Raw genomic sequence first — 13,116 nt, 5'->3', positions numbered from 1 at the left:
GACGTAATTCTGTGAAACGTGTCGCTCCTCCGCCCGCACAGCAGGCGGCGCTGTGACGGTGTCCGCCTCCTGCTGCTGCCGACCCGGCGAGTAAACAGCAGAGTGAGTCAGTCAGTTGAGAAACAGATGAAAACAGACATGAAAATTGTTTTTAAGGAGCTTTTACTGCTTCACTGAACAGTTTTATCTCCAGAAATGTGTCCGAGACGAACACTGCATCGCGGACTGCTCTCATGTCAACCGGCAGGAGTTTAAGTTTGCTGCGATAGCTGCATTTAACGCCCGGTTGGTCGGGTCAACGTTAGCAAAACTGCTCTCAGTAACAAATAGTTAAAGTAATCTATTATTTTCTCTGCTGGAGTTACTCCTGGTCCACCACGACACTGCTGCGGGTAAGTAACCAAAGCAGTAACTGAGCTAAACGTTACTCATGAGGAGGGTTAATGGCTATTTTTCGCATGCTCATAGTCGTAAGAGGAACTCGCTTACAGATTCAACAAATTTAACTTACTTTTACCGTGATTACGTCAAATGCACACATTTAAAACTGTTTCAAGACTTTCCCTGAGTTGTCTGGAAGTTGTGATAAATTCGGCATTAAATAAATCAGACTTTAGTGAACTTAATCTGTTTCAGTTGAATGTGAGGAGAGGGTCACGTTGTACCCGCTGTCTTCATCTCCGGTGGAACATTCAGGGAGTTTCATCTTAAAATGGTAGAATATTAAGTGGAGTTTGGTGGGAGCTCTTCCCCAGACATGATAAACAGGACATGTCGGTGTTTCTGACTAGTTTGAGCTTTATTTTAGAGACAGATCATCCAAAGTGAAGCTGTGTGTTAGAGACATGTAAAATAATTCAATAATGATCATATTTTATGGAATTAACAGGAACTGGAGCGACTCTATGTGAAACATCCTGCAGGGGGAGCTACTGTGTTTTGATAACACATTTTGGTAATTTTGAGTTGTAGTTAATTGATTTCTTTCTCTGTCTGTCTCTCAGCAGGATGATCTCTCAGGTCTTCATCTTGTCCTCAAAGGGCGACCACCTCATCTATAAAGACTGTATCCTCACCGTCTTATCCTGCTGTTTCTATTCATGTTCTTATTTTATATACTTTCAGTTATTATCATAGTTTTTTTTTTGACAGGCTGAATATGAACTTAAAACTACATTTACATGTCTGTGAAGATAATGTTTGTTTCTGCAGCTGTGATACCAAAAGACCAGACACACTGTGTGGAAGTGTCCTGTGTTCAGACAGTTATTTCTTTGTGTAAAGAGCGACACACATGAATCAGTGAGGAAGCTTCGTGTGTTGCTTTCTGTTTGTTTGGTTCTCAACTTCACCATCAGACCGCGGAGAAGCTGGAAGTGATGTCATCAACATTTTCTACGAGAAGGTCACAGCGCTGACAGGAGACCAGCCTCCGGTCGTCATGGTAACGCCATGCGTGTTGTGTGTGTGTTTTGAGGAACCTTCGCCAACATGTTCCCTGTTAGGATCAAGTTTTAATGTCAGTTTTTTTCCTCCAAAACTGGACACATGAGAGACAAACCGTCCACACAGTCCTGAAGTCTGAGCGTTAATAACAGCAGGAGGATAAAAACACTAATCACTTTTAATCGTGGACCTTGAACACGACACCAATCCAGTGTTGTTGTTGTTTTTCCTGTAGAGTCACAAAGATCTTCACTTCGTCCACGTCAGGCAGGGAGGACTGTACTGGGTCGCCACGACTACAGCAGCTGACTCCTCCCCCTTCACCATCATCGAGTTCCTCAACAGGTGTGTTTTATTTTTTGTCAATACGTCTTTAATAACGGTTTCTACCATATTTACCACAGGACTTACTGGAAGCTGTAATAAAGACAGAACACAAACACTTAGATAAATGAAAGTATGAAATAACTACGCTGTTGAAAACACAACGTTGTTTTTATTTTCACATCAACTGGTTATTTAAAGACGTAATACAAATAATGAAGTTTTGGAATTAGAAATATAACAAAAGGATTTCTGATAAGTTGATAAGAATTCAACAGGATTTAGATTGAACACATTGATCTGATGATCTGTTTGCAGGGCAACAACGAGGAAGTACCAGTTCAAATGTTGGTTAACGCATGTCTCTGTCTGTCTGTCTGTCTGTCTGTCTGTGTCTCTCTCAGGTTAACAGCTCTGGTTAAAGATTACTGTGGCAGTCTGTCAGAGAAGTCGGTGCAGATGAACTTTGCCCTCATCTATGAGCTGCTGGATGAGATCGTGGTGAGTCTTTTTCCCCCAGGAGTTCCTCCTAGCAGGCAAGACTGAGGGCACAAACATGGTGCATGCAGACGCTTTAAGATAAACAAGAACGATTCACACGTGGTCACGAGTTCCTCCTAAGATTCGTATCGCAACGCAAGCGAGAGCTGCAGACTGAGTGTTGCAGCTAGAGGGCAGACTCCTGATTGGGTTCATTTTATGACCAGACTGACGAAGCTCTGGCAGAACGTGTCCGTCGGCATCAACAAAGACTATTTATGACACTTTGTCACCGCTTGACAAAACATTCGTCTATAGACACAATGTTTGTTTACTACAGTAGTCATGGCAACACTCAGATGAGCTCCATAGAACCAGTCACAATGTTTACAATAACCGCTGGGTAGAAAGAGTCCTGTGTCACCGAGCTTACATATTGTTGTTCTGTCTGTCTGTCTGTCTGTCTGCCTGCCTGTCTGTCTGTCTGTCTGTATGCCTTTCTGTCTGTCTGTCTGTCAGGACTACGGTTACATCCAGACAACGTCCTCTGACGTCCTGAAGAACTTCATCCAGACCGAAGCCGTCTCCTCTCGGCCGTTCAGCCTGTTCGACCTCAGTAACGTCGGCCTGGTTCGTTCACACCCCCTCAGTGCTTCACACTTGCATGATGAAATTGGTTTGAATGTATTTTATTTAAATCCATATCTGTTGTTGTTGTTGTTGGTGTTCTGCAGTTCGGAGCGGAGACACAACAGAGTAAAGTTGCTCCGAGTTCTGCAGCCACCAGACCGATTCAGTCCAGCAGAGAGGTGAATATCTGGGACTTTGATTTATGGATCTTTTTCCAGGAGTGAATTTTGTCTCGTAGAAGGAGCAGCAAGGCCGTGAAACTTTGAATTCAAGTTTATATTTGTTCAGCAGCTTCTTAAAATCTTTATTTCTGACATCAGAGTCGACATTTGTCTAATAAACTAATAAATAAGAGCAAACAGGATCCCGATGAACTTCCATCATTTTGTCAGGATTTCTCAGAGACGTTCATTCAAGAATTATAAGCAGTTTGAGTTGTTTTTTACTGGACAGGGTGTGTCGAAAATAAGTGACACGTTCCAGTAAATAGTCTGCTCCCAGTTCCACGGTGGACTTCCTGAAACAAACCTCACAGTTTCCATATGTGTGTGTGTGTGTTTTTCCAGGGAGGGAAGAGCGAGATATTTGTGGACGTGATCGAGAGGATGTCGGTCGTCATCGGCTCCAACGTGAGTGACGTCAGCAGCAGACTGTCTGAAATGTGTCTTTTATGAAGTCAAAGTCGAGTTTCGGTTCCAGACTTTGATTTGTGCTGCAGGGAGTCCTGATGAAGGCCGACGTGGAGGGAGAGATCAGAGTCAAGTGCTACATGCCGAGCTGCTCAGGTGAGTCTGAACTGAAAAGAGGTCACAGCTGCAGGAACCTCCCCTCAGTTAAATGTCAACAGGACAGGTTGTGTGTTGGTTTTCCTCCTGACATTTATTTAGTTGTCATGTAGCCAAACTGACTGAAACAACACAAGTGTGGATAGATGTGAACCCAGAGGGGAAATGAGGTGAACAGACTGCTGGTGTGAGCAGAAACAATGAGACACTGAAGCATTCACTGTCCGCCATTTTATAAATGTCTGTCTGAGTGTGAACTTCATGTGACGTGAGTGTTAAAGTCTTAACTCACAGTCCGTCCGTCTTTAACAGAAATGAGAATCGGTCTGAATGAAGAATTCAGCATCGGCAAGTCACAGCTGAGAGGTAACACACACACACACACACACACACACACACACACACACACACACGCACACAAACTTTTAGGCCACTGTCAAGTGAAAAACTTTTTATTCTGTGATTATGAAAATATGTCTAAAACAGGTGAATGGAAACACACCAACTGTTTTATTCGTTATTACATGAAGCTTTATTAAAAACTCGTGGTCTTCATTTCCTCCAATATTAAATTTCCACCCATTATTTTTCATGGGAACGATCAATTCAGTGAGAAACAGCTGCTCTCACAGAAAAATGTGTCTTCATGTGGGGAAACGCATGAAAGTGACACTGATCCAAACTTCATCTTCCACAAAAAGAGCCATAAGAACTGTAAATAAAACCAACAAACCTCTTTACTGAACTACACGCAGTAAAATGTGAAGATCTGGTCGAGTTTAAAACGGCTGAGAGAAGGTAAATGTGAACTGAGAGTTAACTAATACAACTTTTGTTGCATCACAGCTAAAGGTGTTAAATGAATCATATTTAAAAGCCTCTTCAAAAATAATAAAGATTTGAGACGGACTTTTGATGTTTTTGTTTGTTCAGATCGGACAGATCTGCTTTTGGATTGTTTCAATATGTACAATTATTTTATTGTTTTGGTCGAATCTGTTGATGTCGTTTGATTTACGGAGGTGGGAGTCATGGACGCTCGTGGTGGCCAGAGGGAGCAGGACCAGCAACTTCTTGAGCATGGATTTCCTTATTTGAATAATTTAGTGGAACTATTTCAAACATGTTCGAAAGAAAAAAAAACAACTTTATTTCAGGGTGAGTTTAAGACTCGTATCACTCTTCTCTGAGTTTTCTGACCCGTGCTGTGTTTGGTCTTCAGGTTACGGGGCTGCTGTTCGTGTCGACGAGTGCAGCTTCCACCAGGCGGTCCGACTGGACGAGTTCGACAGCCACCGGATCCTCCGACTGTGTCCCAGCCAGGGAGAGGTGATCCGTCCACTCGCTCTGTCACTCTGTCGTTGGCTTTATGTTCATTGGTTTGGACCGCTGTGTTTAAGTGGATACTTTATCTAGACTTGTAATGTTCAGCAACAAACTGGATGAGCAGCAGCGTGTCGTGCGGCCGGTACTCTGAGGACTTTGTGCCCCGGTTTTCACCTGTCAGGCTGCGTACAGTCTGCTCGACCTCGTTTGTAGACATTTTTGGAGCCTTATACAAGCTGAGAAGATCTGCAAGGTTGAAGAAGTGCTTCAAGAAAAACATTTCATTTATATTCTTGAACAAAACCTGACGGTTGAAACCTTCATGAAGGAGGGTTTTTATTGCAGGACTGTTGTATTATGTTTAGATAATTGTACTTAATAAACTGAAATGACCCTGAGGGAATAATAATAGTCACAAATCCTACAAAACAAACTGGTTAAGGTCGGCTGCAGGAACACAAAGTATCTGGTTTTATGAGCTGTTTACTGTTAAACGTCTCACTTAAGCCTCTTCCACAGATTCCTGCCTTAAAGGAGCAAAACACACAAGATTTAAATGTTTCAGCTCATTAATTACAAATCACTTCACAAATAAACATAATCCCATCCGGTTTACACTGATTACCTTCCTTCTTGTTAGTCATTTGTTGTGATTTGTTGTGTGAAAATGGGCTCAAACTGACTGAAGACTCTGAAGCTTCTCGTTGTCTGTCTGAGGACTGTTCTCTGAGCTCCCTGAAACTCTTCTGTTGCAGCAAACAGTGATGCAGTACCAGCTGAGTGACAATCTGCCTTCAGCTCCTCCTTTCCGTCTCTTCCCAACCATCGAGAGAGACACCGGGGGAAGGTGAGAGTCCCACAGAGTCCAGTCCACCAGTCCACCACGGCTAACAGAGCTAAGGAGCGCTAAGCAGTTAATCTAGTGATCTGCTGCCCCCCATGTTTTTAAAACTGCCTTTGAATTCTGACCGTATCCTGCAAATTTCACCTCTCACTTCAGTAAACGATCGGGGTTTTGTCTGTGAGTCTCGATACTCTGATTGAGGCTCAGAGACACAAACGTTACCGTAAAACAAAGTCAGAAAAGTGAAAAACAAACTTTCAGTCTTTGTTTCCTCTGCAGGCTGCTGATGTACCTGAAGCTTCGCTGTGATCTGCCACCAAAGAGGTCAGTTTTTATTTCATCCTGCTGAATCAAATATCTCAACGAGCTCTCAGAGCCGAACTTCACCCGTAACTATCAAACTGTAAATATTTGATAAAAAGGGTTTTAAGATCAGACGGTGCAGCGGGTTTGTTCTAGTGATCGGGTCACAGAGTTCTGTCGGAGGGTTTGTGTCATTGAATCAGAACATTTCAGCAGTGATGTTGAGTCGATGGGTCACATGACCTGGAGGCTGAGGAGGACAAAATGCAGTAACAAACAGACGAAACCTCCCAGTGAGCACTTACTGACACAATGTTAATGAACACATGGAGGATTAGTGGATGACAGTGATGATGATGATGATGATGATGATGATGTCACTGTTTTGTTATCGCAGCGCTGCCATCAACGTCTGTGCCACCATCCCTGTTCCTAAAGGCTCCGTGAGGTGAGACGCTCCCATTCAAATTAAAACTGAGGTGTGTTTATGAAAATGTCGATATGTAAAAACGTTCCAGCTGACGACGGCTCGACCTCACCGCCTGTTTAGGTTTCATTTGATTACGACTCTCGTGTTGTTGTTTCTGTGAGTCGACGTGAAGAAGAGAGTCGACTTCCTCGTCTGTGTGAGGAAATCAAAAGTTAAAAACCGTCTCTGGTGCGCTCGGTTTTTTAAAAAGGAAACAACATTAACAAAGTAGGCAGCCTCACAGAGGAGCAGAAGGAAACTCTCCTAATTTGTTATTTAAAGTTATGGAAATGTGCGCCGGTGACGGGTGGAGGCTCCAGCTGCTGCAGCAGCAGTTTTACACCAGTTAGAGATGGAAGTTAATTTAGACGTCGACGGCTAAATTTAAAAACCATCTGTTTCTCTCTGGTTTAACCCTTTTTTAGTTTTCCTCAGCTGAAAACAGCTTGTCTGAAAACACAGTGTGAAATCTTAATATATGATGTGAGCCGCTCAGTGAGGCCCATGAGGCTGTTAAAGGGTCAGTTCACCTAAAAATCAAGAATAAATATCCTCTACCTGTAGTGCTGTTTATCCGTCCAGATAGTTTTGACGATATCGTTCTGCCTTCTCTATCACGCTCGGCTTGCGCCATCTTGTTCTACTTCTACGTCTTTGATGATGACACCTGTTGGAAAGTGTAACACGTGATCAAGAGATCTCATGAGTCCATCTTCTCAGGCTTCGAGCTATGTTCTTGTGGCTGAACCACGGTGTTTGAACCAATCAGCATCCTCTGACACTGTGGACGTGGTTTAGGTGTGACGACCAGCGAGAGAAGCGACAGCGGCGTCTCCTCCAGATGTTAGCGTAGCTGCTGTAACATCAGACCTGGAGAGTTTATTTCATTGAAGGAAGAGCAAAGAACGACACTGAAGGCTTTTCTTGATGGAAACATGTTTGTGCTCTCCTATCGGTTTGATTGCTGTCGATCTGATCAGCCCGTGACAGACGGTGATAGACAGATGGTTCATCCAATCAGCTGCCAAGTATTTCTTGAAAGTGTCTGCCTTTTTTCCAAACTGTTTCCAAGGACGACTTCCCAGATGGTTCTTGGTAACAAACCATCTGGTCGTCAGGTTACCTGCGTTTCATCGTACCGACTTCATTCACATGAATTAAACTACATCTGAATTCACACACAGCTGCTGCAGCAGACTTTAACAACGTGTTTAAAACTGTGATCACGTGAACGCACCGTCCGATCCCAAATAATAACCACATAATTGTGGAGCAGTGTTGTGGAAAATGACGGAGTTACATCATCTGAAAGCCGTCAGCAGGATTATCTATCAAATCAGCAGTGAAAGCCGTTCTGCCTCGCTGCTCCATCACCTGTGGCACCTCCTGACCCTGCTGACCTCCGCAGGTTCATCTGCAGTGTTTTAACTCTGCTGATCAACATGAAGTTTAATGTTTCGCTGTAGTGTTGTTGTGTTGTTGTGTTGTCGTGTGTCGTGTGCAGACGTGTTCATGAAACTGTTCTGGGTTCAGTTTGTCGCAGGAGCTCAGCAGTCCGGATCAGAGCGCCGAGCTGAAGCTGCAGAGCCGAGCCGTCCACTGGATGATCCCTCGCTTCCCCGGAGGAACACAACTGTCTGCTCTGTTCAAGGTGAACACACACACACACACACACACACACACACACACACACACACACACACACACACACACTGAGACAAGTAGTGCATTTCTAGCCAGATGCTAGCAGGGTCAGTCATGGATTAAAATAAATTAACTGCCAACTATTTTGATTATCAATTAATCATCTGAGGAACTTGTTAAGGGGAACAAAAGTCTAAATTCTCAGTAAACTGATGATCTTTGAGTTGTAGACAAAACAAGACGTTTGAGGACGAAACACTGATCAACGATTTTCAACATTTTCTGGCATTTTATAAACAACACAACTGATCGAGTGATTCAGAAATTAATCAACAGATTAATCGACGATGAAAATACTCTGGTGATCCTCTGACTTTTCAATCTAGCGCCATCACCAGGTCGACAGTTTAATGTGTCCAGTTCATCAGTTTATGACCGAATATCTGCAGAACTGATGACATTCACATCAGCATTAGCTGTACTTTGTGTTGTATCAGCACATTTTAGCGTGCTAGCATGCTACACTAAGATGGTGAAAATTGCTTAGCATTCACATGTTAGCATTATGATGTTAGCACTCAGCTCAGTACGTCCTCATGAAGCTGCTGCACGACGAGAGACTCCACAACAATGTTTTGTTTGGGTGTTATGTTTATTAAAATATGCACATATAGTCAGTGAATTGATTTGTCGATCAACCTCTCTGATAACCGATGAATTATTTCTCAGTCTTTTGCAAAGCAAAGATGTGAAATATTTGATGGTTTCAGGTTTTTAAATGTGAGAATCTGCAGCCTGTTCTTGTTTTTCATCACAGCAAACTGAACCTTTGAGGTTTGGACAAAAAAATGAAATTATAGAAGATTGTTTTCCATTTCTGGTGTTTTATAGACCAAACATTGATCTCCTGATGGGAAGCAGCAGACTAATCGATAACAAAGTACCAGAATCTATAATTCTTTCGAGGAAATTATTGAGAAATCACAGGACGTGCAGGATAAAATGTTTCCAGTACTTGTTTTCAGTTTATTTTTCCGACCATTAAAGACACCAGATTAAATCTCTGTACGGGAATTGAAAGATGAGTTTGAATACAGACAGAAAAAGGAAACACAGAGTGGTTTTTATTTGAGTTTCAGTTTCACAAGCAGAGCAGAGTAAAGTGTCATCATGACGGAGCAGGTTCAGCTGGTTCTGACAGCGCAGAGAGCTTCTTTGTAAACAAATATAATAAAACCTGATCTCTAACGATGATCTCCGCCCTCCTCCTGTTTCCAGCTCGAGGTCCCCGGCCTCAGCTCGGCCTCCATGTTGGAGGTCGGTCCGGTCGGTCTGAGCTTCGAGCTGCCGAAGCTCACCGTCACCGGGCTGCAGATCCGCTTCCTCCGCCTGTCGCCCATCCAGCCCGGCCCGTCGCAGCGCTGGGTCCGATACGTCACCCACTCGGACTCCTACACCATCCGGATTTAACTTCACTCGTCTCTGCTCACCGACTGATTGATCCACATCAGGTTCATGATGAAGCAGCAAGACGATGATTGTTATTGATCCATCCAGGACAAAGGAAACAGCTCATGTTCTTTCAAAATAAGATGTGCACATGTGGGCAGTTTTCATCTGCAGCGTAATTTTTTTTTTTACATATTTATTTCTGTTGTAAAAACTGGACTTGAATTAAAATCCAAATAACTTTTAATAAGTTTTGTCTCTCGTGAAGATTTAACTCGGGAGTGGCTGAAACAGGAACTTCATGTTGGACCAGGAGCCAAAAGAAAACAGCTGTTGTGTCGTGTTGTCAAGATAAAAAATGGCACTACACAGACGCCCAGAGAGGCGCGAGGGAAAACAAATTCTGGTGATCCTTTTTTTTCCTCATTAAACATCTGGCGGGTCAAATCAAAGCTCATGGGGGTCCAGTTGTGGCCCGCGGGCCCCACGTTGGGCGGCCTCACGGATCACACTCAGCAGGATACGACCGGTGTTCTGCTGCCGTTCAACATTTTCACTTTTAATTAGCTGCGGTGAGGAAAATCTCATGTGCAGATCAAAACCCGACTGTGATGATAAGTTGGTCTCTCAACACTTTGACTTCCTGTTTGTGGCTTTCAGCTCGTTGGTTCCCACTGAACTCATAAATCTTTAAAAGCTCCTCACAAATAAACAGTTTTCAGTCGTTTCGCCAAACAGCTGCTCACTTTGTGTTTTATCTAACAAACAGGAGGAAGTCGAGCGTTTGTTCGGACTATTTTCAGCAGATTAATCGACATTTGGTGCTTTAGTGAGTATTTGTAGGTGTGTGTGTGTGTGTGTGTGTGTGTGTGTGTGTGTGTGTGTGTGTGTGTGTGTGTGTGTGTGTGTCAAGATAAACTACAGAGTGTGTTCATGGTGATGAAGAACAACAGTGAGGCTCAGTGTTGTGTTTTTAATAGTTTTTGGACTTTATAGAGCTCTGAGGCACCGAGGAGGAGGAAGACATGAGTTTGAGTCTGAAGACGAGAAAAACTGAACGTATTACCTGAATCTTCCTTCATGAGTTTGATGAATTCAATTAAAACACTTCTCTTTATATATATCAGTTGTTGTAAATACAGATTGTTCATCCAGCTCAGCTCAACGACAGTCAGATGTCACGCTCGTCTTCTCACGTTCACACCGTCTGTAAATAAACTCGAGCTTGTGTTTGATGCGTTTGTGTTTTGTCTCAGGATTCAGTTCTGTGTTTTAAAAAGCTGATCTCCAACATTTACTGCCTCGAACTCTGAGCAGCAGCTTCAGTGGAGAAATATCACACATCATCAGCTGAGTCAACAGGAAGCTTCAAAAGCAGAAACTCACTTCATGCATGTGGGAGAGATTCTCATTTCTCTTGATTGACAACAATCATTTGTGTCCAGTGATGCGTTTCACTTCTGTTTTCGGACTTCAGTCTGATAAATCTTCACTCTTTGTGGTTGATTGTTGGTTTGTAACCTTTCTAAAGCACCTCTGACCTTTTTAAAAACTGATGAGCCGTGTACTGTAGTAAAACCTTGTTACCCTCTGATGTGGGAGTGCAGATGATCGTTATCCTGATCGCTGTGAGGAAGCTGATGCAGGTCCGCAGCAGTAACAGGATACAGCCGACGGAAAATATCCTGGAAATGCATCAGGAGGTTGAACAAACAGTGGATCTGTGAGCGGAGTCGGGTCGGGCCTCTGCGCTCTGTTTAGAAACGCTCAGTCACAATAATTTGAATCCAATTCAGACTCGTTTGAATTGTTTGTCTCTGAGCTCTGAGCCGTCTGTTCCTGCACGAACATCATGTTTCATTTAAGAAAGAAAAGCTCAGTAAGTTCCTCAGATCGCTGCTCGCTTTGATCAAACATAATTTATATGTTTCCTTCTGAAGAAGACAATTCGGCCTAATGAGAAACTTCTGGTACTTTGATGTATTCTGATGCCGACACTTCTGAACTTTTACCTCAGTAAAGTTTTGAATGCAGTATTTCTACACTGGTGCAGATATTTTTACTTTTAAAAGTGGAACCGAGTGTTTCAGGGGAAATCTGTCAAATCTGACACGTTTATGTGTTTGATTGTTTGTGTGAGGGAAGCAAATGAAAAGTTTAACTTAAAGGAGCAACATGTACGACATTTAGTTGAAAACATAAAAAACAACTAACATTATAAACAGAATGTGAAGAAATATCAGTTGTGACGTTAAGACGCGCTGGTGGTTTAAACAGCAACACGTCCGGAGCTTCCAGTCAAGACCGCTAGCTGCACGGCTAACTGAGCTAACTAGCAAACGACACCTACAGTTAGCAGCAGCCGAGGACGTTATATTAAAGCGGAGCTCGTCGACTTTCAGGGTGTGAAAATCACCGGTGTGTCGCCCACAGAGCCGACCGAGCCGGCTGACCTCCTGCTCAGCGCCGTGCTGACCTGAATAGAGATAAAACAGTGACGTCGTGCTGCTGTTGTAGACGTTACACACGTTACTGGACAGTGTGGCTCGAAATCTGACAGCGTGACGACTCGTTTCTTGGGGGTTGTGACTCAAATAAATGAATCCACTGTTTTACAGCTGACTCTCACGTTGGCTTATAGGAAAAATCAATAAAGTGTCAGTTTGTCATCAGACTGTGACGTCATTATAAAGACGACACAGCCGACAGTGTCGTTAGTGACGTCGTCTCCTGTATATCAGCAGCTCACAGAACTGAACCAGAACCAGAACTGCAGTCGTCAGTATGAGCAGATTTATTGTGATACGACCCTTCTGAGCCCAGTCGGCTCCATGTTGGTGCTGGTTCTGGTGCTGATGAGACGATGTAGTTCACTGAGCGCTTCAACACAAAACTACACGAGGTTTGACTTTAACACAACAAACTGACAAACATCGTGTGACTCATGACCCGGTTCAAGATGATTTCTCTCTTCTTTCACTGCCAGACAAAGGTTTCATCAGATGAGGGCTGACTTCAGCTCTCTGCTGCTTTTAGTGTGAATCTGAGAGGCCAATTCTTACATATCGCACCTTTACGAGGAGGTGGAGACCAAACTGGAGCAGAAACAGTGAATAAATAAATAAATAAAAACAGAGTAAACAGCCTCAGTTTCTTCCTGCTGTTAATAAAACCGACCTCTCGTTGTGTTTCAAAGTGAATCTGAACTGTAAATTAAAGGTTTGAAAGTGTAAACAGACTGTGTGTGTGCGCGTGTGTGTGCGTGCGTGTGTGTTGTTGTAATGAAGCATCGTCGCGTTGAGTCACTCTCCTCCAACAATGAATCATCTCGTGTCTTTTTTACCATTTAACGCTTCTTGTTGTGTTTCTGCGTTGCGCAACGTGATCCGCAGCCGCTGCACACACACACACACACG

At 43.3% G+C, this 13,116-nt stretch overlaps 1 protein-coding gene across 2 annotated transcripts; it reads left to right on the top strand.

Annotated features, from left to right (window-relative positions):
- The first annotated feature begins 86 nt into the window (after positions 1-86).
- On the top strand, positions 87-10,435 carry ap4m1 (adaptor related protein complex 4 subunit mu 1). Of its 2 annotated transcripts, none has more exons than XM_073478797.1 (16): positions 87-392; positions 1,005-1,066; positions 1,359-1,444; positions 1,682-1,791; positions 2,175-2,271; positions 2,770-2,880; positions 2,985-3,059; positions 3,447-3,509; positions 3,599-3,665; positions 3,978-4,031; positions 4,888-4,994; positions 5,747-5,838; positions 6,115-6,159; positions 6,536-6,586; positions 8,141-8,258; positions 9,530-10,435. In XM_073478797.1, the coding sequence occupies exons 2-16, from the start codon at positions 1,009-1,011 to the stop codon at positions 9,719-9,721; spliced, it is 1,326 nt and encodes a 441-aa protein (XP_073334898.1). In that variant the 5' UTR covers positions 87-392; positions 1,005-1,008; the 3' UTR covers positions 9,722-10,435. The 2 variants fall into 2 exon arrangements, with proteins under 2 accessions (XP_073334898.1, XP_073334899.1); XM_073478798.1 differs by having other exon boundaries at positions 313-392; positions 1,008-1,066; positions 9,530-9,804.
- Positions 10,436-13,116: the final 2,681 nt, after the last annotated feature.

The sequence above is a fragment of the Pagrus major genome, chromosome 13 (genome assembly GCF_040436345.1).
Source record: "Pagrus major chromosome 13, Pma_NU_1.0".
Classification (NCBI taxonomy): Eukaryota; Metazoa; Chordata; class Actinopteri; order Spariformes; family Sparidae; genus Pagrus; species Pagrus major.
The sequence above is the reverse complement of the archived record's forward strand: the minus strand, read 5'-3'. Positions and strand labels throughout refer to the sequence as shown.